The 25,616-nt window shown below is 39.6% G+C and overlaps 1 protein-coding gene across 6 annotated transcripts in view; it reads left to right on the top strand.

Moving 5' to 3' along the window:
* Positions 1-25,616, top strand: part of SYNE2 (spectrin repeat containing nuclear envelope protein 2) — a 300,187-nt gene that overhangs the window by 146,206 nt on the left and 128,365 nt on the right. For all 6 annotated transcript variants that reach the window (XM_075926397.1, XM_075926393.1, XM_075926394.1 and 3 more), the window contains 10 exons: positions 573-728; positions 3,052-3,192; positions 5,690-5,872; positions 6,950-7,087; positions 7,929-8,114; positions 11,252-11,374; positions 13,561-13,743; positions 21,036-21,161; positions 21,777-21,974; positions 24,268-24,342. In XM_075926397.1, coding sequence (XP_075782512.1) covers positions 573-728; positions 3,052-3,192; positions 5,690-5,872; positions 6,950-7,087; positions 7,929-8,114; positions 11,252-11,374; positions 13,561-13,743; positions 21,036-21,161; positions 21,777-21,974; positions 24,268-24,342 — 1,509 coding nt within the window. The remainder of the gene's footprint in view (positions 1-572; positions 729-3,051; positions 3,193-5,689; positions 5,873-6,949; positions 7,088-7,928; positions 8,115-11,251; positions 11,375-13,560; positions 13,744-21,035; positions 21,162-21,776; positions 21,975-24,267; positions 24,343-25,616) is intronic.

Raw genomic sequence — 25,616 nt, forward strand, 5'->3', positions numbered from 1 at the left:
CAGACATTTGTTCAGGTTTCTTTTGTCTCGCAAAACCTACATTCTTCACACAGAACTGGAACCTACTGTTTTGAAAGGAGCTGTGCGGTGCAGTTCTACTTAATCACTTGAAAGCAGACACTTCAGTTTCAAGACTGTTGCTGTTAGCAGTCTTTGTGTTGTAGTTGTCGCAATAATGTAGTTGTTAAAATAATGTTAAACTTTAAAAACTTATTTGAAAGTAAACATCCAGGATTTGTAATAGGAATGTCATAAAGCTGAACATTAATTCATAGACACATGTGAACATTCTGACCATATGTTATTTCTGTCAATAAGTATTACTATATTACAATAGTTTGACATGAAGTGGTATCAAGTTTAATTAATTCTTACTGATTGAAAAGAATCATTTGTCTAAACTAGTGAAAATATCTCAGGTTTAATCTGCTTGCATAGGCTGTCAAGTGAGGTTTTGTAATTTGAAAACACCTTATTTAAATCATAATCATGGTAGATGACTCAACTAGTTCCTACTGACTTTAAGTTTTTAGTGTTTTATAAGTTCTGAAACTGCTCTTTAAATGTTTTAGGAGGTTCAGAGAATAATTAACAGAGAGAATCAAACTATTAAGGATATTATGGAGAAACTACGAATCAAGTATTCAGACATGTATACGATAGTTCCTGCAGATATTGAAACACAGTTGGAAGGCTGCAAGAAAACATTACAAGACCTAGAAGAGAAGGTAACAATTTATGGGATTCACATTTTTATTTATTTAGAATGTTTGTATATCACATTATTGCTATTAACTACAAATGTCAGTTAAAATGGTATTTGGTTTAAATGCTAATTTTACTTTCATTCCACATTTAGTAGACATGTATCAACTGCAGATAATTGCATGTGCTACTTCTCTATCCTTTTAAAATATTATAGCAATTTACAAATTAAGGTATAAAATTATGTTAATTAAACTACAAGAAGAAATGGCAGATTCAGTAAGGATAAGAAAGCATATACATTATTTTATACTTTCCAGGACACTACTGTCCTCTTTCCCTTCAATCACATTCTTACATTTGACCCAAAATGGTTTTTAACTTCTGTTTCCCTGTAAGTGTGAAGTCTCATCACATCATCAGGCACAGCTGGGTGAGATGAGATGCTCAAAACATATTTCTGTGTTCTGTAGGCATTTCATTTCAAATCCATCTAGAAGTTCAACAAATACCTTTTTAAATAGAGCTGCACCCACAGGCCTGCTGACTGGTGTGGGAGGGAAAGCAAAGGGCTCAATTGCCCCAGCATTCAGCCACTCAAAAGGGCCCGAATCTTCTGGCTGCTGCCTCTGCTACTGTGGCAACTGAGCTCTTTAAATTGCTGCCAGAGACACACGCGGTGCATTCCTGAGGGCTGGGGGCGGGAGGTGCACTGTGGTTCGGGAGGTGCTGAGGGCTGGCTGTCCTGGCCCTACTCCTTCCGCCCGAGGTCTTGCCTCTTCTGGGAGTGGGAAGCTGCTCCCCCCCCACACACACACCTTGCCCTTGAGCACGGTGAGGTTGTCGGCTCTCCTATGCATACAAAGTAGAGCAGGGCTACTCAACATGCGGCTCATGGGCCCCATGCGGCCCGTGGTCCGGTTTGGGTTTACATGGGGCTCAACACGTGGCCTGTGGGTGGGATTCTTTGAACATGGCCTCCACTGGGAACATGCTCCATAACGGCGAGGTATCTCCCAAGCAGGGTGAGCATTGAAAGATGCAAGCGGACGGACTGGCTGGAACAGATGGGTACGGGGTGTCGGCGTTTCTAGCCCCCAGGGTGGAGGTGCTGGGAGCGCCAGGGCATTGTGGGAAGTGCTGGCTGCTTAATCCTGCGGACAGAGCCTGAGAGGTGCTGATTGGCCACATTTGGGTCTAATGCCACAGCTTACGGCGTAATCTTTGTATTCATGCACATCAGTGTGAAAGAAGCTGTTTACATATATTTGCATATATATGCAACCACACTTAAGTTTTCTACCCTTGGCATGTCCTATGAGGTTCATTGTGGCCCTTGGGGCTTCGAAAGTTGAGTAGTCCTGTAGTAATAGAATCTTATTTGTCTCAGCTCCTAGTGCACAGTGTTGCCCCTAAAAATCTTGCTAGTTAGTTTAGATAATGAACAGTGTCTAACTTAAATAAATAACTTTGTCTCAATGCTTTCAGTGTTCCCCAGTTATGAGTACTCACTTAGGATGTGTCTATACTGCACCATTATTTTGAGATAACTAGCGTTATTCCAAGATAACTATGCGAGCATCTACACAGCCATTCCGTTACTTTGAAATAATTTCAAAATAATGACGGATTATTCCAAAATCTGTAAACCTCATTCTATGAGGAATAATGCCTATTCCAAAATAGCTATTTCAAAATAAGGCGTGTGTAGACACACCACTGCTGCTATTTCGAAATAGCCCCTCACCAGGGCCATTCTAAGTTATTCCTCCCCAATACCTCTTGGGGCTCTAAATCGAGATAGCACATCTACATTAGGGAAGCCTGCCTCGGACTAATTTTGAAGTTTCCCTGCAGTGTAGATGTGCTATTTTGAAATAAACTGTTTTGGAATAACTATTCCAGAATAGCTTATTTCGAAATAAGCGTGCAGGATAGACGCACCCATACAGAATAAATTAAATATCATTTGTTCATACAGCCTGGAGAGGATAGCTTAGTTTTGATTGTTCAGTAAGGAGGTGGAGTGGATCTTTTCCCTAAAATAAGTTGTGTTTCTTTCATTACTGGGCAGAACAGAAACCAGCAGAAGCAACCCGGTACTCCACGTTGCAGTATATTTTGCTGATTTATATTTAATGCTGTGTTTCACCAGTCATTTAGTGGAATGAAACTAGTGAATGACCCATGAACTCTAGAGCATATTAATGTTGCTTCCTTCAGTAAATCTAATTCTGCTCTTAAGTGACTTGTCAAGGAAATAATACAAAGAATTCAAACTTTTTGTGAGACATTATGAATAAAGAAACAGACCTTTGTTAGATGGATTTCCCTTTACTATGACAGGTTACCACCAGAATCTTCCAGAACTCTCCTCATTATGTGATAAATAAAAAAGTAGAGAATATTAACAATGGCCTGCAAGCTGTTGAAAAGATGTTACAACAGAAGAGTGAAAACATTGCAAAAGCCAAGGAAATTCAAAAGGTAATGTCTCAAAATTCCCTTTCCTGTCTGAAGTCCAAGGGTCCACTTATTGAATAGGATTTAGGATTGAATATGGCTCGCAAGCCAAATATGACTCACTAGGGAGTCAGATATGGCTCTTCTGGAGCCCTAACTCAGTCCCCTCATCTTCCTCCGCAACTGAGAGCCAAATTATTCTGTGGGTCACTGGCCCCCAACCTAAAAAGGTTCCCAATTCCTGCCATGAATAAAAACATCTTTGAAACCTTTTGTGTTGGACATAATGTTTTATTTTATTTAAAAATGAAGCCTGGCCAACAAGCTCCCAATTGGGGTCCAGGCCCCATCTCGCCGCAGCGTCATAACACTCCTGCACCCCCTACACACCAATCTTGAGCCGATCATACGCCTGAACCCCACATCCCCAAACTCATGCATCCCCGCATCCCCAGTCCCCTGCCATAACACTTCTGCGCGTGCACGCGCGCACACACACACACACACACACCAACCAACCTTAGAACACTAGAACTGGAAAGGACCTCAAGAGAACATCAAGTCCAGTCCCCTGCCCTCACGACAAGACCCAGTACCATCTAGATCATCCCTGATTGCTGTCTATCCAACGGGCTCTTAAATATCTCCAGTGATGGAGATTTCACAAGCTCCCTAGGCAATTTATTCCAGGGTTTAACCACCCTGACACTTAGGAAGTTTTTCCTAACGTCCAACCTAAACATCCCCTGCTGCAGTTTAAGCCCATTGCTGCTTGTCCTATTATCAGAGGCTAAGGAGAACAATTTTTCTCCCTCCTCCTTGTGACACCCTTTTAGATATCGGTACTTGAAAACAACTATTATATCCCCTTTCAGTCTTCTCTTTTCTAAACTCTAAACAAGCCCAATTCTTTCAGTCTTCTCTCATATGTCATGTTTTCTATGCCTTCAGTCACTGTTGTTGATCTTCTCTGAACCCTCTCCAGTTTTTCCATATCTTTCTTTAAATGTGGTGTCCAGAACTGGACACAATACTCCAACTGAGGCCTAATCAGTGTAGAGTAGAGTAGAAGAATGACTTCTCGTGTCTTGCTCACAACACTCCTGTTAATGCATCCCAGAATCATGTTTGCTTTTTTGGAACAGTGTCACACTGCTGACTCATATTTAGCTTGTGGTCCACTATGACCCCTAGATCCCTTTCTGCAGTACTCTTCCTTAGATGATCACTTCCCATTCTGTATGTGTGAAACTGATTGTTCCTTCCTAAGTGGAGTGCTTTCCATTTGTCCTTATTAAACTTCATCCTATTTACCACAGACCCTTTCTCTAGTTTGTCCAGATAATTTTGAATTATTACCCTATCCTCCAAAACTCTTGCAACCCCTTCCAGCTTGGTATCATCTGTAAACTTATTAATGGTACTCTCTATGCCAATATTTAAATCATTAATGATAATGATATTAAAAAGAACTGGTTCCAAAACAGACCCCTGTGGAACCCCACTTGTTATGCCCTTCCAGCATGACTGTGAACCGTTACTAACTACACTCTGAGAACGGTTATCCAGCCAGTTATGCATGCACCTTATAGTAGCCCCATCTAGGTTGTATTTCCCTAGTTTATTGATAAGAAGATCATGCGAGACCATCTCTAAAGCTTTACTAAAGTCTACGTATACCACGTCCACCGCTTCTCCCTTATCCACAAGATTTGTTACGCTATCAAAGAAGGCTATCAGATTAGTTTGACATGATTTGTTCCCTATCACCTTATTATCTCCCAGTTGTTTTCAGATGAATTCCTTAATTACTTGCTCTGTTATCTTCCCTGGCACAGAAGTTAAACTGACTGGTCTGTAGTTTCCTGGGTTGTTCTTATTTCCCTTTATATAGATGGGCACTGTATTTGCCCTTTTCCAGTTCTTGTGCCCCGAGTCCATCATACACCAAAATCCCCTGCTTTGAGCCCCTCATACGCCCCAACACAGATTCCTGCACCCTCACATCTCTGCTCCCTGCCATAAGATTGACAGAAGACTGCCTGAATGCATGCATGAAGCTGGGTTTGACCAGTTATGATGTACATTTCAAAGAAATCTGTGAAAAGATGCAGCAGCAGAAGTCCCATTAAATAAAGTCTGTGACTAAGTTTCATTTATGCTATTATTAATCATGTCAGTAATAAATAATGTTAAGTTTCAGGCATGCATATGGGCATTCACATTCAGCTCTTTGTTGACCACTTGTTCTGAATTTTTATGTAGTTTGACTCTTTGGTTTGAGAAGGTTGCCAAGCCCCAATCTAATTGATGAATACTTTCAAAACTCTTTGTCTCACAGCAAAAGATTTTTTCTCATCTGTCTTGGGCATGAGTGACCCAGAGTTGATACAAAATGTTCTGTGGGGCTCATGAACCTTTACAAATTGAAAACTTACATGGCCCAGACAGGAAACTAGATAGCTATGCTGTCACCATTAAATCTGACCATAACTTTCTGTTTGCCGTTTCCCTCATGCAGGCAATTTGGGATATGCTAGACCTTTGGCATTACAAACTGAATGAACTGGACTCAGAAGTACAAGATATAGCAGAGCAGGATCCATGTCACTCACAGGAATGGATGGATAGCTTAATGATTCCTTTGCAGCAGTACCAGCTGGTCTCGCAACGCGCTGAGCTGAGAACCACACTCTTAAACAAGGTAAAGGGAAAGCAACCAGTGTCTTGGCTTGAAAAAGGATCAGACATTAAAAAAGAGACTATGGAGAACATTTCTGAAGTGCCTACGTGGCATAGGAGCCTGTGTCACTGAAGTTTCAGTAGGACTAAAGCTTCTTAGGGCCAGATCCTCAATGGTATGTAAGTGCCTAACTCCCATTGCTTTCCGTGCAAGTTAAATGTCTAAGTATTTTTGAAGCTCTGGGCCAAAGTGCCTAAGCCCAGTGTTCCCTCTAATTTTTTCCATCCACGAGCAGAGTCAGTTTTGATATGTGCACCAGTATTGAGGTTATGTGCACTTGTGCAGACGTGAACCCATGCAGCACCCTCCAGTTACTAACAAAATTCCTAGCTTTGTATATATTACACATGTTTGTGTAATGGGAGAAGAAAGAATACTAAAACACAGCATAATTAACAAGGTGCATGATTTCAAATGTTTATTTAATATGAAATCAAATAGTAAGAAAATTAATACTGAAAAATTTTGAGTAGCCATTTGGTATCTTATTAAAAAGTCACTTAACGAAAACAGGAATTAAGTTTCTAAATTACTCAAGTGCTCTTGAAAATTTTATCCTGATTCTTTATTTCATAGCAAGGTTCTGTAAATTTTTCCCCTTAAATGTAGAGAATATAATTATTAAGTCATTCAGGTAATAAGGCCAAACTCTGTGGATGTAAGTCTTTATAAGCTCAGTGGGTCCCAGGAAACAATTAGGATAGATTAGGAATTTTTCTCTGTGTACCCATATGACCCTCACATGCATTAATGGACTTGTTTTCATGACACCCCCTAAAAGATAGGAGGGTACTAGTCCCATTTTAAAGATAAAATACGAAGGCCTGAGGTAAATTAAGTGACTTGTCCAAGATCATGCAGAAAGTGTGACAGAGCTGTGGATTTAATCCAGGTTTTCTGTTTCCTAACCCTGATTTGAGCAGAATACCACCTCATAATTCAGAACTAAGTAATCGAAACAGCTACTCTTTAATTCAAAAGGGGTGTTAACTTCAGGTATTACAGAACAGATTTTTATGAGTGGTTTTTTTTTTATAGGCCACTAGTAAGATGGAGGAATATGATGAACTCTTGAAAAGCATGCAGTATTGGATAGAAACCACTAATGGTTTGTTAACTGCAAAGGCTGAAAATAACTCTGCAAAAGCCTTGAGTAAACATGCCAGCGTCCTTCAAGTAAGTATATTTACAAAATTTCTGTACAGGGAGCCCAAATGACAAAAAATACTATCCTAAGAAACTGCTGCTCATGTAGATATGCATTTTGAATCAACGAAATTTTCAGGCACCAATAAGGAAGTCCACTGAAAATTTGAACTTCCATGAAAAAATAAATGGCTATAGCGATTAAAGAAAATGTCAGCAGCCATCTAATAGTATTTTAAATACGTTATAGTAGGGGATCTGTCTGTCTTAGAAAATGATAATCATTGTGTTCTGGCTTTTGTCTACTTGTTGCACTGCTTTGCACTTTATAAAATTTTACAACTCATGTTGTTGTAAACAATGCATTGATCTAGAATTAGTAGATGAGCTTTTTTTATTCCTGTGCATTTGTTAAAATGGGGTTTGCTAAGTCAGTTCTATTGTCAGGTTTTTGTAACATTGACACTGTAGGCAGGATGGTGCAAAGACTGGTTTTTGTATATGATATATGAGTTTTGGCATGAGAATGCATCAGGTTAGCTCAGAAGAATCGTTTGCTCTCAGGACATGACTTTTTCTATAAAAACTGATAGCCTTCCATGGTTGGCTTTTATATTTTTACATGATGTAGTCTGCCATAGGGGGAATGTGTATGCAAAATTATTTGAAAACGTCACAGACTCCTGTCAACCCAAGGATTAGCTTATTGTGTTTAAACTAATTCTTTACAGTTTGGAGCATTAGTATATTTTAGGCTGGAAGGCCATTATACTTGAGAATACAACAAAGGTTTGTACCTGAGACAAGGTGCATCAGTGAATCAGTCAGTCTAAGTGCTGGTGTGGTTTTCTCTCCCCCCCCCCCCCCCCAGATGGCATTGGAAGATTCAGAACAGAAGCAAAATCTTCTGCACAGCATCTATTCACAACTGGATGAGTTATCAGTAATCCTTGAAACAGAAAATATAGTGCAACAGATAAATGAAGTAAATGGTCAAGTAATAGCTTTACAGCAAAAGATCATGGAAATTCTTCCTCACATCCAGCACATGGCTGATGTAAGTCTGAAACAATAGGCTTTTATTCTCATTTTAATCCTAGGAATAACATATAGGGAAATTCTTCATTTATAAAAGCCCAATGTGATAATTAACAGGAATGTTAAAAAGCAGTTAATTAGGTAACTGTAACTACTGAAAATCTTAGTATTAGAGCCTCCAGTGCTGGGCAGCAGCTGGTTCTCTGGGAGCCGGGCTGGGAGACTGTGTTTAACCATTCAGAAAAGGCAACAAAAATTATTAGGGATTTGGAACGGGTTCCATACGAAGAAAAATTAAAAAGGCTTGGACTTTTCGGCTTAGAAAAGAGGAGACTAAGGGGGATATGATAGAGATCAATAAAATCATGACTGGTGTGGAAAAAGTGAATAAGGAAAAGGTATTTACTTGTTCCCAGAATATAAGAACTAGGGGTCACCAAATGCAATTAATAGGCAGCAGGTTTAAAACAAACAGAAGGAAGTTTTTCTTCATTCAGTGCACAGTAAACCTGTGGAACTCCTTGCCAGAGGATGTGGTGAAGGCTAGGACTTTAACAGGGTTCAAAATAGAGCTAGATAGATGCATGGAGATTAGGTCCATCAATGACTATTAGCCAGGATGGGTAGGAATGGTGTCCCTAGCCTCTGTTTCTCTGGAGGAGGGCGACAGGGAGGGATCATGTGAGGATTACCTGTTGTGTTGCCTACCTCTGGGGCATCTGGTATTGGCCACTGTCGGCAGACAGGATACTGGGCTCGATGGGCCATTAGTCTGACCCAGTATAGCCGTTTTTATATTCTAATGGTAACCGATGAGCCCAGTTTTATTGGTTAACCATTTAAACGGTTACTATTACAGACCTAATAAGCTGTCATATTCAAGAGTATTGGTAAAATAATTTGGGGGTGTGCCTTCTGTTTATTAGAAGGAGAAACACAGTGCTTATTATTAGCTTATTCTAAAGGCCCGTCTCCATGGAGAAATTTGCCAGCAAGCACTATATTGTTATACAATTATTCTGCTAGAGTTACACCAGAATAATAGTATGAACGTGGGGAGTTATACCAATATAGGAGTGCCTTTTTCTGGTTTAGCTCATGCAGTTTCAAAGCAACATAAGGTAAATTGGAAAAAAGGCAGCCGTCTATCAGAGCAACAGTGTCCACACAGGCTGCTGCACTTGTATTCCAGAATAGTTCGGTTCATAAACTTCCTCATGTATGCAGGTCCAAGAATAGTTCATAATGTTACTTCTGGGGGAATTTTGTGCCAAAGAATTAAATTCTGCGCACATGTTTTTCAAATTCTGCAAAATTTTGCATATTTTGTCGAGTATAACGATACCTGTGTCCATTATTTTTGGTCAAAACACCTGTGAGCAAGTATGTCTGTAACAATAAAGGTGACAAAAAAAATCTGAATTTGTTTTGACAAGTAAATTTCTTACCAGGCATATTAATACTGAACTTTGAGTAATGATTCATTTAAAACTACAATACAGCAACATCTTTCCTGCACTTCTCTGAGAAATGGGTAATGAGAAACTGAGAGAGAAGAAAGTAATTGTAGAGAAGGAGCCTGTGTGTAAATTTAAAGGGTTGTTGGGTACGGGTGCAAAAAGTATAGAGTTTTTGTTTTGAGGAGTTAGGGAGGGATTGTTAGGGAGATTTCTACAGACTAGGCCCATGGACCAGTCCCAGCCAGAGTAATTGTACAGTCCAGCCCAGGACTCACAATGGGCCAGGGCTGGGGGGCAGGCCTGTCCGTTACTGGCTCACCAAACCCCGCCCCTTCCTGCCATTGGCTAACCCCCACCCCATGGCACCACACCCCCGAGCATGCAGCTTTGGAGAATCACTGGGGGAGAGGGCAGGGCAATGATTGGAAGGGGCGGGACTAGAGAGCCAATAACAGACAGGCCCTAGCCCAGCTCACCAGGAATCGGGGCCAGATTGCACCATCGCGCTGACTGGAGTTTGAGATCCCTGCTCTGGGCAGATCCTGGCTGACCCCTAGCATCTACTATTCAGTCAGGCACAACAGCCCTGTCCCCATGTGTCCTTGCACCTCCTTGTGTCCTTGCACCACCTGTCTACATGTGTCCCTCCACCCCCACTCAGAAACCCACTCCCCTATCCCTGTGAGGCCCTGCACCTTTCCTTCTCCCCATGTGTCTCATTCAGCCATCCACTGACCCTATTTGGCCCTGTTCCCCTTCCATCTGCATTTGTCCCTCCCTCCCTTGTGACCCTGTACCTCCACTCCCATTCAGTCCCTGCCACAGTCTATCATCTTCCATTAGCTCTTATGAGCCCATGTCTGTGACCCCAGCAATTTCATGCTATCTGTCTCCCCATAGCTTTGCCCTGACCTAGCAGGCACTGACAAGAAGGCAGGCTCTTTCTCTTCTCTAGCCGTCCGGGAGGTGCTACTCTGTTTTAGTGACACAAGGCCCTTTGATGGTCAAAAGGCAAAACTGCAACAATTTTCTAACCAACATTTTCTTCAGCCCCAAAAAATTAAAAATATTTGCAGCTCATTAATTATGCACACGTATAGTGGTGCAGAATTCCCCCAGGAGTAATAATGTATGATTTCAAGGTTATTTTGTTTCCCTGCTCAGGAATTAAAGCTATGTCCTGACCAGCTGACCATTAATCTCTTATTCCCTTTATGAGTTATGACAAGGAGCCTCTGAAAGACAGCACAGTAGATAGCAACTAGCTCCCAGATCTGCCGTGCCTGTTGAATGTACTCTGAATGCAGCAGCACACAATCTCTGGTGCATTATACATAATTATTAGGTTTTTAGTAATGTTCAGTTGAATACCTCTTTCTGTTATGTTTCTGGTCAAAACATAGTGTATATTACAAATTTATTTATTTATGTTTGAAGGGCAGTTTGAAAACATTTACTATTTAATATGAAACATTTAAATGAAAGCCACGTTTTGTGCTTTACAAGAAAATGTACTTTGCATTAAACTATTGGAGCACAATGTATTTAGAATTTAGATAAAATTTAGACCTGGTAATTCATTCATTTATTTGGCATTTATTAAGATAACAGCATTAATAGACACAATAACACTTAATGTGATTGTAAAATTAAATTTCATAGTCCATCAACATTTTGGATATTCTAATATATGTAGGAAGTGAATGTCATTGAATCTGAAGTTAAAATAATAGAGAAGGATGTTGCCAAAATTAAGACGATCTTGTCAACAGAAGATATATTAGATTTTTCTCCTAAGGAGCATCTTAGAAATGGACTGGTGAGTATGTATCTTATTAATCCTATTTTTACATTGAATAAATGAATCACTACATTTCAAAAATACAAAGAGTGCTTATGAATGCAAACAAATAATTATGGTGCATGTCTCATTTTTGAGGACAACAACTGTGAAATATTATCCAAGACTAGGTGTATTATGGAAATTGTGTCTATAATTCTCACAACCTAAAGGCCGAAGAAACTTTTTCACACTTACATTAACTGGTCTTGTGCAAGACTGTGAGTTGGAACATCTGTATTCTGTTTCTCTCTCTAGGAGATTTCCTGTTGACCTTGGACAAGTTGTTCATCTTACTTTTTCAGAAGTTCTGATTAATTTTGGGTGTCTCCATTTCTGGAAACTTTAAAACCTGATTTTCAGGTTCTGACCACCCAAATTGTAGATACTATCAACATAAGCTGCAGTCAGTTACAACTTCTGAAAATCAGGCCCTAAATTTCAAGGTGAACACTCAAAAATTAAAGCACTCAAAATAATTATATTAACTTCTCTATACCTTATTGTCCACATTTTGTGAAATGAAGTTAATGTTAACTCAAAATCATTTGTATTTTTTACAAAACACTTGAAGATTATTGGACAGAGAAGTGTATATATGTGTAGAGTCTTATTATCCAATTACCTTTCAGTCTTACATTTCTATAATTCCATGATAATTTACTTATTAAGGACTTCATTGGATATTTTGGCCATAATGTTCTGCTTTCCATCTTTAGATACAATAAATCCAAGTTTTAAAGGTATTTTCTATTTATTTTTGTCAAGCCACGTTTTCAGTTCAACTACATGCAAAATATGTTGATTGAGTTAAGAAGAAAGCTGAAACTTTGTTAATCTATTTGATGTTCTGTTACCCAAAGGGTACTTGTTGCTGCTACAGTATATGGACAAGTAACATAGTGAAGAAATATTATACTTTGAAAACAGTATATTCTTCCTTCCCAAATTGTAACTTATGTCCACACAGAAAAATACACAAACATTTTCCCACTGATTTGAACACTTGTGAACCATAGTGTAGCTAGGGCTTTACTAGTTAGACCCAGGGTATGTCTAGACTACTGAGTTTTGTCGACAAAAGTGGACTTTTGTCGACAAAACTATACCTGCGTCTACACTACCGCTGAGTTCTGTCGACATAACGTCGACAGAACTCAGCAGTTTTGTCAACGCTGGTAAACCTCATTTTACGAGGCATAACACCTTCGGTCGACAGAGTTCTGTCAACAGAAGGTGTTATTGCCTGTAGGGTTGCGTCTAGACTACAGGGTTTTGTCGACAAAGCAGCTGGTTTTGTCGACAGAACTGAATGTGTCTAGACGCTCTATGTCGACAGAAGTTTTGTCGACAGATACTGTCGACAAAACTTCCGTCGACAAAACCCTGTAGTCTAGACGTACCCGCATTTTCACCACGATTTTATTGAAACCTGCAGAAAGAAAATGCATTGTTTGAGTAATTTTAACAATTAAATGAGCTCTATCAGTTTCTGATGAAGTCTGAAAGATACTGTGTTAACATAATAAATAGATCCAGCTTGAGGGATCCTTATCAACAGAACTGGTGTTGGATCTGCTGGGAACTTAAAAAAAAAAAGTAGGTGAGGCCTTAGTGAGTTTTCATATTCCTAAAATAAAGCTGTCCTGCTCTTTGTCCAAATCATTAACTGAGTCTTCTGTGAACTTTGTACTGTGATGTGAAACTTTTTGACAGAGTCATGCATAGTTCATCTGAAATTGATGGAGGGCATTGAAATGTTAAAATTACCGAACCACTCAGTAGAACTATAGTACATTAGACATGACCTTGTGTCTGCACTTATTTATAAGATAGAATGTTCTGTCCTTAATTGCATATGTGTTTTTAGTAATGTGCAGCATTTCAACCATATGCCACAGCTCTACTACTCTCAATGGCCCATATGCCTTGGGTCTACTAGTCTCAATGGCCCCTGTCCTGCAAGTGTCATGACACTTCATTTAGTTTATACATTCTCATCATACATTTTTTAAAAAAACATTCTGAGGCAAATGTTCTCTGAAAATAGACTGAGAGAGAGTCTAAAATCAGTCTTGCAGAATTTACTTGAGAACTTTTTAACAGTGTGAAAAAACTGTTCATTATTTCTTCATAGCATATTCTTGTTATACTTGCATTTTTAGGTTATACTTGACCATATTAATCGCTCGAAGAAGACCCTTGCTGAGATACAGGGCTATGAAGAAGGTCTTAGGTTACCAGGAATGAGAATGCAACCTCTCTTAGTCTTCAAAAGAGCAGCCAAACTTATGAAAGAACTGAAAATGTTAGAGAAAATTACCAAGGAACAAAATGTGCTACTGGAGGTAAAGTACTTGCATTGACATCAGATGCATTTGTTCTGAAATTTCATTCAGAACTCCTTATTAATTTTTTTGGTGACAAGATGTGATTGTCAACGCAGGAACATAATACACCTGCCAGGTCTCTTATCTCTATTTTTGCATGGTAATTTAACACAAGGACAAAGCATGCTGTAAATGCCTTGATGTTTATTTAACTATGAAATTCAGCTAAAAGAGATGCCAGTTTCTTTTCCCAGATGGCTAATGCTTTCTGGCATGATGTGGCAGTTTTTGCTATTGCACAATGGCTGTGACTTTAATTGTCATATTGCTTAAAAACCTATGCTCCCACAACCCAAGTCAACACAAGGTGTGGGCACTGAAATTCAAATCCTAAACTTTTATATAGAACGTGAAAATATTGTGTTATATATATAGCTAGCATTCAATAGCAATTCATTTGCATTATCATTAATTATTAAAATGTGAATAGTGCAAAGTCTGTTGCTGAAGGAGTTACTTCTGAAGGTTGTAATCTCTTTGATAAGAGGACTGATGTAAAACACAGTGGGCTAATTTCAACCATTGTAACTTGCACTGCTTACCATTTTGAAGTTGAACATCTTTGACCTGACCTCTTATTAGGTATTACAGCTGGGCTTCTCATAGAGGTTAGCTATCATGGGGGGGCAGTGTCTCTGAAGAGGATTTGGGGGTTCTGGTAGATGATCAGTTCAATGTGAGAGTGATGCTGTGGGTAAAAGGGCTAACATAATACTTGGATGAATAAATGGGAATCTCAGAGAGGATTAAAGAGTTTATTTTACCTCAGTGGCGCTGGTGTGATCACTGCTGGAATGGTTTGTGCCCGCAATTCAGAAAGATGTTCGAAAATTGAAGAGAGTTCAGAGAAGACCTAAGAGATTGATTAAAGGATTAGGCAATATGTTAAGGAGCTTAACAAAGAGAAGGTTACCAAGTACTTGATCACAGTCTATAAGTACCTAGTGGGGGAAGAAATATTTTATAAAGGATTCTTCAGTCGAGCAGGCAAAAGTATAATATGATCTAATAGCTGGAAGATGAAATTAGAAAAATTGAGGCTGGAAATAAGGTATACATTTTTAGGGATGTTAGCGTATAGTCATGTAAACAATTAACTGATAAGCCTGGGCTTATCAGTTAATCTTAATGACTACATATACTCCCCCCCCCCTTTCTGCTTTTATATCAGAGGCAGCAAGGTATAGGGGGAAGGCAGGAGCCAGTGCTCCTTGGGAGCTGCTTTTAAGCCGGCTTTCCACGAACACTAGATCCCATGTGGATGGTTAGGAGGCCAGTGGGAGCCAGTACACGCAGGAAGCTGGCTTTCAAGCTCCCCCTCCCTCTCTTGCTCCCTCTCATATAAGCACTGACTCCCTATGAGCACTGGCACTGGCTTCGCGAAGCTGTTCCTCCCTCCTCCACGCTGCTGCCTCTTTATCATGGGCCTAGGCTCATAACAGACAGAGGCTGCTCTGTGGGATGTTGGACTGGCTCCCACCTCCCACCCCCGCTATTGCCTCTGATACACGGATGGCAGGGGGCTCCCTGGGAGTGAGTCCGAGAGCACACTGGCTGCCAGCCCTGCCCCTAGGGACTGTCAGTAATCGTGGAACCGATAAGATATTGTGCAGTTATATGATTATTAAATGAAACGACATCTAACATCCCTACATTTAACAGTGAGAGAAATTAGCCATTGGAACAGTTTACCAAGGATTGTGATCGATTATCCATCTATGATAATTTTAGAAGCCAGTTGTAAAAGTAGGCAAATACCTAGATGAGTTGATGTACCCACTGGAATACCTCTGCATTCCGCATGAGTATGTGTATCTCCAATGAAGACCACTGGACTAGATGATCACTGTGGTCCCTTCTGTTCTTGGAATCTATGACTATTTCTGGGTTAGCAAGAGGGTGGAAGCTCCAGACTAGACAGTCCAAGATGGATCTTTGCATTTATCAGCATCATCGAACAAATGTGGTTTTTTTTTTTTAAACATGCATTTTTACTGTTCTCTAGTAAAGGTAGTCCTTTAGCATCTCAAGGGCTGTTTTTCTACTGCTGTACAGTTTGGCTTTCATACCTGCTTTAGTTAACATATCAAACCAGATTTTCGCATTGATCCCAGATGTGTGCTTATATACCCAAGATTTAGAAATGCTGGTATGGAATATACCAAAAGGTATGCACGTTCTTATAGTTGGGAGAGGACAGGGGCGGCAGCAAGGTACTGCAGCAATGCACTGCAGTGTTCAATGGTGAAGCTTCATTGATAAAAACACAAAGGCAATCTCCTTTGATCTATTCTTCATATCTCCTAGAACTGGAAGGATCCTTGAAAGGTCATTGAGTCAAGTCTGGTCCCCTGCCTTCACAACAGGGCCAAGTACCATCCCTGACAAATTTTTGCCCCAAATCCCTAAGTGGTCTCTGCAAGATTTGAACTCACAACCCTAGGTTTAGCAGGCCAATGCTCAAACCACTGAGCTATCCTTCCCCCCCAAGGTATCAGGAATTTGGGGTTCTGTTCATTTTTTACCCTAGATTTTTATGTGAGAGTCTGTAATGTCCTACATTTCTAAATTGAAGTGATAATGTGCCTGCAAAGGAGATTTATATTATGAAGCTAAGTTGACAAAGCCCAATGAGATCCTCAGATACTAAATAATATATATGTGCAAAGTATTATTATTACATGGGTCCCATTGGTTCAGATGGGCCCTTAGATATAAATTTTCTGTGCTTTGAAACATTTTATGTGTTGGAAACAATGTGATGTTTATGTTTGGTGTTATCTCCTACAAACCTAACTCAATTTTAAGTGAGATTTCTTCATTAGAAAACAGCTTGAAAAAATTGTGTTTCTGGGCAACTTGGGAGTCATACTGTGCAGCTAAGACTCTTCAATCTTTTGTGTAGGTTGAAAGCAAGTGTAGTCCAATATAAGTCTATTGTTTGGGTAAGATATTAGAAGGGAAGAAGTGTACTAAAGCACTGACATTTTATTAAGTGCTCTGTTTTAATGGCAATCGGCATGGAAATGATGTGCCCTTATTTTTTAAAAAAGGGGATATTAATTTTGAATACTTAAGTGTGTATGTGTTAATGTATACTTTACTCTCCATCTGCATTTATCAAGTGATAACGTAATAGCTGATTTAAACCACAGTTAATAGTTCTGCAATTTCACATTTGAGCTAATGGGGATGTGCAAGAATAGGCTCAAAATAATTAAAAAAAAAATTTTCCTTGTGGGTCTTGCATTCCTTAGAACTGTCCAGTAACAAGCAAGTCTTACTTGTATTCACCAGAGTCATTTTCAACTGCTTTGCAAGTTACTTTGCTCTTAAATAAAATCCCATCTGAGTATCCACCGAACTAATGCATACTGGATGGAAAAAGAAATTACCAAATACAAAGTACAGATTGAACCTCTCTAGTCCAGGACACACTGGTCTGGAAATATCCCTTGTCCAGAATGATTTTAGTTAGCTGGTTGTCCATTTTTCATGGGTGTGGCCAAGTTTCCTGTGCTCCCATAAGTTTTGTTTTCAGTTAGTTCTGGCTCTCTGTTCTGTGCTGTTATTTAGCTCTAATTTACCCTTAAATGTTTTCTAACAGTCCACTAAAAAGTGTTATGCTGCTAGACAGTATTGACCTCCATGGTCCAGAAAATTCTCCAGTTTGGAACCAGTCAGGTCCAGAGGATTCTGGTCTAGAGAAGTTCAACCTGTAGTTTCATAGATTCCTTTATTTTCTGTACAGACCATACATAGAACTTCCCCAAAATAATTCATATGGCACATCTTTTAGAAAAACCTTCAATCTTGATTTAAAAATGGTCAGTGATGGAAAATTGGTAAGGTGTTCCAAAGTCCATTTTATGTTCACTGTTAAAAATATATGCCTTATTTTCTGTTCGAATTTGTCTAACTTCAACATCCAGTCGTTTGTCTGCTAGATCCAAGAGCCACTTACTAAATATTTGTTCCCCAAGTAAGTACTTATAGACAGTAAAACAGTCATGAGGTATCCTTCTCTTTGTTAAACTAAATAGATTGAGCTCTTTACATGTATTCTAATCCATCAGTCAGTTTCTTCTGTACATTCTCTCCAATTTTTCAACATCCTTCTTGAAATATGAACAGCAGAACAGGACATAAAACTCCAGTGTCAAATACAGCGGTAAAATAACATCTGTGCTCTCATTTGAGGTTCTCTTGTTTATGCATCCCAGGATCATATTAGGATTTTTTTTTTTTTTTTTGCTACACCTTTGCCCTTGAAAGCTCATGTTCAACCGATTACCCACAACCACCCCCAAATCTTTTTGAGTGTCACTGTTTTACAAGTTACTGTGAGTCCCCCATCATGTAAGTATGGTCTACATTTAGTAGGATCCCACTAGAAACCCACCTGCTTGGTGGTGGTTTACTTTTTACAGTTAAAACTTGAGATTTACCAGTTACTCAGCTTTTACTCTATTTAGTGTGTGCCATATTCATTCTATGTCATTCTAGTTTTTTAAATCAAAATGTCATGTAGTGCCAAGTCAGATGCTTTACAGAATTCTTTTACCAATCAAATTTGTAATCACATGAAAAACAGATATCAAGTTAATTTGACAGAGTCTATTTAAAAAACTCATGTTGATTAGTACTAATTACATTGCTCCCCTTTAATTCTTTATTAATCAAGTTGTGTGTCAACCACTTCACTATCTTGCCTGAGATTGATGTCAGATTGGCAGGTGTAAAATTACCCAGGTCATCCCACTTATCCTTTGAAAATATTGGCACTACATCCGTTTTCTTCCAGTCTTCTGAAAAAGCAACAACTGCCCAGCAAGTTTCTTAGCCAGCTCTTTTTAAAATAGCCCCAACCTGCTAGGGAAGAATCGAAGGTCAGAAAAAGAGATTTCTGAACATCAGATAGAATATGAAAATTGTCACAAGGCTCTGCCCAAAAGTATTGGGGAAGTCAGCATAGTTGTCTGAGAAATAGAAAGGCCCGCCAAGCTCTGGATTTTCATAGTGCTTGGGCAGATGTGGTCGGGAGAGGCTGGGCTCTGTATCCAGGATGTTCATATTCAAATTTTGGTGTGAGAAATCTTAAGCGAGTCTTTCCCAGCAGCCCAGTTAATGTGTAGCTCAGGGGTGGGCAATAATTTTTGAAGGGGGAGCTACGTACTGAATTTTGCTATGTGGTCCTGGGACGGCTCCTCCCCTAGAAGGGGCGGAGCCAGGAGAGGAAGGTGTGGAGCTGGGGGCTAGTCTCCCTCCAGAGTTGTCTGCAGCTTTGAATTAAAAACACAGTGAAGGGTTCACGGCTCACAGCCCTGCCACTACTGCGTTGTCTGTCAGTCGCCTGAGGTTGCTGTGGCAATTTGAAAGACTTGTGGCTCTGGCGCTGCTGGGATAGCACTGCAACCATGAGCCAATTAAATATGATCCTGTTGCCTGAGCCGCCACCTGGAAATTTGGTGGCATGGGCAGCAAGATATAAATAAAAAAGAGGCCCGATGCAGTCTGTGGGCCAGATCCAAGTGTTAGATGGGCCGGATCTGGCCCGTGTCGCATCTTGCCCAGTCCTGTTTTTAAGCTGATGAGCTATGAGCCAGTGAATAAGGACTAGTCTACGCAGGGTATATGCAGCTGGGTTGCAGAAGCATATCTGGTGAGGACAGTCTTGCCATCAGCATAATAATAGTACCTCTGTGAGGCAGTAGCTGTCCACACCAATATTAAGGTCAGTGTAACTCATGGTGCTGAGAGGGTTGACTTATTTGAGTGACGTATATAATGCCAACATAATATGTAGTGTTTACAACTCAAAGTCTTCTAGCACCTCCAATTTAAAGCATATTCTAGGTTTCCCAGTGAAAATGAGCATTTTTTTGGTAGAACTGTTATTTTATGTACTGTTTCCTGTGCCTTTCTCTTTTCATTTTGTTGTTGCATCACTTACTCCTCAAAGCTATACCATTCTCTCTTCTATTCTAATTTAAAAACAATCCTACTTCCCCCCCCGAAGGAGCCAACATAATTTACCCCTTTGTTTTAAAGTCCATATGTAAGAGAGAAATAATTAAGTAATTTATAATAATGAGTGAGTGAACTTTGCAGGTGAATGAATGACTAGTAAACACAAAAATGAATTAAAACAAATACATATATAAAAATGTATATTGGAAAATGTGTGCTCTGTTCTGACAGTAGCAATCTGTGCACTAGCAACTATTTCTTTGTGATTTATAGTATTTTTTAAGAGTAATGTTCTCTCAGTAATACCATATGAGATAAATATTACAGCCCTTTGTCAAATCTTTAAGCAGTGGGGTGTGAGTTCCATTTTTTTGGGTAAACAGTGAAGTATGCAGATTAATGAGATTCTGTTCTTTGTCAAACAGAAAAAAAAGTATTCATTTTTCTGCATATTTCTGTTATACTGCGTGGGGTTTTTTTACAAGTCCTTACAAGTGCCTTCTTCCCATCATGAGTCATAATGTTGCTGATTACATCAAAATAGACAACATCAGTCATATTCAAAATGTCAAATGTTGCAGATAGTGGTGTTGTAGCCAAGTTGGTCCCGTGGGGTGAATTAATATATTTTATTGGAACAACTTTTGTTGGTGAGAGAGAAAAGCTTTCAAGCTTCTGTGGAACTCACTCTTTGTCTCTCAAATATTGCAGATAGAATTTACCCTTTGACCTGCACCTTCCCCCCCCCCCCCCCCCCCCCCCCCCCGTTGCACAGCATGATTTATTTTTGCTGGTTGCAGGCATAGCCTACAACAATGAACAATGCCAATGAAAGGTAGGAAGGTTTTCTCATAAAATAGCATGAAACCAACACAAAGGTAATATCATCCAGTTTCTCTTTAATTTCTTCTGCTTGCACAACTCTGCTGGTGAATATGATTACAATTGTCCCTCTTCATGTTTTACAGCCAAAAGGAGCAGAATGCATAGATTTATTTTGTAAAAAATAGTTATAGCCAAAACAACTTATTTTACTACCCATCATAGCTATGAAACAGTGTTTTTATTTTATTGTATTTATTTATGAGCATATAAACAACAGAATTTGGGAACACTAAATAAAATCAGCCCACAAATTCTTAAATTAAACCTCCAGGTACAGACATCGAAACAAGGTTGTTTGACTTTCCAATTATCTGAATTCATAGTGGAATTGACTAATTCGTTTTTGTATTTTGGTTATCATTTGAAAATAGCTAATGAAGGTTATCCTTTTACAGTCGTTCATAAAAGAGACAGATGAATGTGAACAAGAAATTGAAAAATTGAAGCAGTTCTTAAAGAACCAGCTGGGTGAACTGTCAAATGAAAAACCATTATTTCCTCAGACTGCTTCCTGTCCAGAGGTGAGTTTCATTATTTTCTTTTTTCTCTGACGAGTATCTCAGTGCCCTGGACTTGCTTCTACTTCTACTATTTTATGCTATTGTAGGGTAAAGAGCAACATTTTTCTCTCTCTCTCAATCATTTCCTTATATATAAATAAGTGTGCAGATAGATTTCAGTGCAATGTACATGGCTATAGAGGTGGTAGGCTGTGAAGCAGGGTGGGGAGGGAAGTTATTTAGTTTTGTTCGGAGTCTGCTACCTCTGAGTTGGTATCTATCTAGACTAGGGGTGGGGAACCTTTTTTGGTTTGGGGGCCTCTGACCCACAGAAAAATCAGTCAGGGGCTGGGAACTGCAGGGAGGCGATGGCGGGGGCTGGAGCGCCAGTGTGTGCTCCCCAGTGCTGGCGGGGGTGGAGGCACTAAGCCTCAAGGGCCATATCTAGGGAACCCAGGGGCCTCATCCAGCCCCCAGGCTTCAGGTTCCCTGCCCTCAATCTAGACATCCTGCTGTGACAATGGAAGAACTGACCCAGTGCAAACAAGAAAGCCGGAAGACTGAGATCCTCTTTCACGGTACGGTTTGTTATTTTTTATATCATTGCTGTGTTAACAATGAACATGTAAAATACAGGGGGAAATGGAAGACATAAAAGAACAGATCATAAAACTCTGTCAGAAAAAAGATGACATACTTACGGGCATGAAGAGTTCAATACTGGAACTTCACCAGCACTTACAAAAAAAACAACCTGAACCAGAGAGTGAACTTTCCAAACCTCTAGCACCCGAGGAAACAAGCTTGGTTGGAAAAGATACCTCTGAACGACAGGTAAATAGAACACCATGCTATATCCCTCCAAAAGGTCGTAACAAGAAATGGTTAGATGCACAGTGAACATAAGAACAGCTATATTGGCTCAGACCAGAGGTCCATCTAGTCCAGTATCCTGTCGTCCAATAGTGGCCATTGCCAGAGGGAGTGAACTGAACTGGTAATCATCAAGTGATCCCTCTCCTGTCATCCATTTCCAGCCTCTGACAAACAGAGTCTAGGGACACTGTTCCTACACAGCATGGCTAATAGCCATTGATGAACCTAACCTCCATGAATTTATCTAGTTCTTTTTTGAACTCTGTTAAAGTCCAGGTCTTCACAACATCCTCTGGCAAGGAGTTCCACAGGTTGACTGTGTGCTGAGTGACGGAAAAACTTCCTTTTGTTTGTTTTAAACCTGCTGCCTATTAATTTCATTTGGTGACCCCTAGTTCTTATATTGTGGGAATAAGTAAATAACTTTTCCTTATTCACTTTTTCCATAGCAGTCATGATTCTATAGACCTCTGTCATATCCCCCCAGGGTTTCCTCTTTTCTGAGCTGAAAAGTCCAAGCCTTTAATTTCTCTTCATATGGCACCCGTTCCAAATCCCTAATCATTTTTATTGCCCTTTTCTGAACCTTTTCCAATGCCCATATATCTTTTTTGAGATTAAACAACCACATCTGTACTCAGTATTCAAGATGCAGGCAAACCGTGGTTTTATATAGAGGCAATAAAATATTCCCTATATTATTCTCTATCCCTTTTTTAATGACTCCTAACATTCTATTTGCTTTTTTGACTGACACTGAACACTGAGTGGATGTTTTCAGAGAAATAACCACAGTGACTCCAAGATCTCTCTCTTGATTAGTTGTAGCTAAATTAGTCCCCATCATATCATATGTATAGTTGGGATTATTTTTTCCAGAGTGCATTACTTCACATTTATCAACATTAAATTGCATTTTCCATTTTGTTGCCCAATCACTTTGGTCTGCTTTGGTCTTAAGTATAAATTTTGCCAATTCACCATTTACCACTTTCCCCAGATCATTTATAAATAGTTTGATTTAAAAATGAGGAGTAACATTAGTTCGGACTAAGGGCTTTAGTCCGAACTAACGCGTCCCGGCTCGCACTTCCTGGTTCGAATCGGCTGTGATTCAAACTAGCGTGCCGGCGAGATCATGTTAATGGAGCGTGGGATATTTAAATCCCTGCTTCATTAACTACTTCGGTTGTCTCCATTTGCATCCCTAGTTCGAACTAGGGATGCAGTGTAGACGTACCCTGACAGTTTTATTCTTACTAGAGTTTCAACTGATTTGCCCAGTACTGACATACCGGTCTGTAACTGCCAGGATCACCTCTAGAGCCCTTTTAAAATATTGTCATCACATTAGCTATCTTCCAGTCATTACAGAAGCTGATTTAAAAGGTTACAAACCACAGTTCATAATTCTGCAATTTCACTGAGTTCTTTCAGAACTCTTGGGTGATTGCTATCTGGTCCCAGTGACTTGTTTATCAATTTGTTCCAAAACCTCATCTAATTACACCTCAATCTGGGACAATTCCTCAGATTTGTCACCTAATAAGAACGGCTCGGTTTGGGAATCTCCCTAAGCTCCTCAGCCATGAAGACCGAAGCAAAGAATTCGTTTAGTTTCTCTGCAATGACCTTGTTATTTCTGAGAGCTCCTTTAGCATCTTGATTGTCCAGTGGGCCTACTGGTTGTTTACCAGGCTTCCTTCTTGTCATGTACTTAAAAAACATTTTGCTATTACTTTTTGAGTTTTTGGTTAGCTGTTTCTTCAAATTCCTTTTTGGCTTTTCTTATTATATTTTTACACTTAATTTGACAGAGTTTATGCTCCTTTATATTTTCCTCATTGGAGGGAGGGGGCTTTATTTTCCATGGGGGCGGCCCTTTGAGGTTATTTTTTAACACGTGGAAAAACATTTTGTGGTTACTTGAAATAAATGCAAAATGCTGGATCTGTAATTTGTATGGTAAGGAATTTGTTTAAGGATTTTTCAGTACATTGTTTGCATGGAGCAGAATGATTGTTATCTCAATTGTAGATATGGCTTTAAAAACTAAAAAAGAGGCTAAAGGGCCTGATTATCAATATTGTTGGGAACCTACAGCTTGTAACCACTTCCAATGGAGCTGCAGGTGCTCAGCATTTCTCAAAAATTAGGTGCAAAATGATAGCTTTTTGCAAAAGGGGAAAAGAAAAGAGTCTCTTTGTGGAGCTAAGGTTAACTGGACTCTATCTCTCTGTGTACATTGTAGATGAAAAAGAAGGGATCAATGTCTCTCCTACCATCTTTAGCTGAAGAAACAGAAGATAGTTCATTCCTCAGTGAAGTAAGTATAATGGAGACATTGGTAGAAATAAGAAAAAAAATGTGTAAATATAAACATTTGTAGAATAAATTGGAGCATCTCAAATAGGGAATATTTTCAAATTAATTTAAAATCTGACAGACAAATAAAATATCCATTCTTGAAAATTATATATTAGAGGCAGATCCTACCACCTAAGACTATGTCTAGACTGCAGGCTTCTTTCAGAAGAATCTTTTCCGGAAGAGATCTTCCGGAAAATCTTTTCAAAAGAGAGTATCTACACAGCAAAAGCACAACAAAAAAGCAGTGTACTTTTTCAAAAGATCGTTCACATTGTTTGGACTTTTTCTTGCATTTCCTTTGTGATTACTGTGGATGGAGTGGCCACCTGGACACCTATGCTTTTTCCTGGAGGTCTCCTCTTTCTAAAAAACACTCTCTTCCCCATCCACACATGCCTTTTTCAGAAAAAGTCTTCTTCCTCGTAGAATAAGGTTTACCGCTGTTGAAAAAACCCCTCCATTCTTTTGACTTTCTGTCGAAAAAACGCAATAGCAGTGTTGACTTAAGTATTGTTTTTCCGGAAAAACTCTGCAGTGTAGACATACCCCTGGATTTCATAGTGTCTCATTCTTGAATTATTTTACTGACGATTGGGCTGCTTGCAGGGTGAGACTACTCCAGCCCCTCTGCCTACAACATCTTGCAAAATACAGGGGAGGGTATCACCTCCCTGAAGGAGTTCAGACTCTAAGAAAAATAAAATCTAGACTAAATACGAGGCACGAGATTAAGTAAAGAAGAGTGTGGCAAGATCATTGATGATGACAACAAAGTGGAAAGTGTTGCTGGGAGAAATGGGCAATGAGGGATTTTTGGCAGAGAGGGCAGTTGATGAGCATGAATGGGAAACTTTCAAACATAGAGGGAATCGCCCTGGTAGTTGTGGAGGAGAAGATGGGGAAGACAGCAAAGAGAGGTGCAAGGCTGTGTATTGAATGATGGGGCGAGTAAGAAGAGAGTACAAAGAGCTTGGCTTTGATGATATAATGTACCAGAAATCAGTGAAGTGATTCATGCTGTGGGATACATGGGACAGGAATAATTGGTGTGGTCTGAGAGACAGTTGACGACTTCAGCAGTCACATGTGAATAGCCTAGTTATTCTAAGTGTCCTTGCTCACAGGCCATTGTAAGCAGTTAAGTCCATTAACTCTGTTGAAACGTTTGGGAAGCACTATTGGTTACCTTTTAACAACCATGGGGTACAACGGGCCCTTTCCTCGAGGCAC

The sequence above is a fragment of the Pelodiscus sinensis genome, chromosome 4 (genome assembly GCF_049634645.1).
Source record: "Pelodiscus sinensis isolate JC-2024 chromosome 4, ASM4963464v1, whole genome shotgun sequence".
Taxonomy (NCBI): domain Eukaryota; kingdom Metazoa; phylum Chordata; order Testudines; family Trionychidae; genus Pelodiscus; species Pelodiscus sinensis.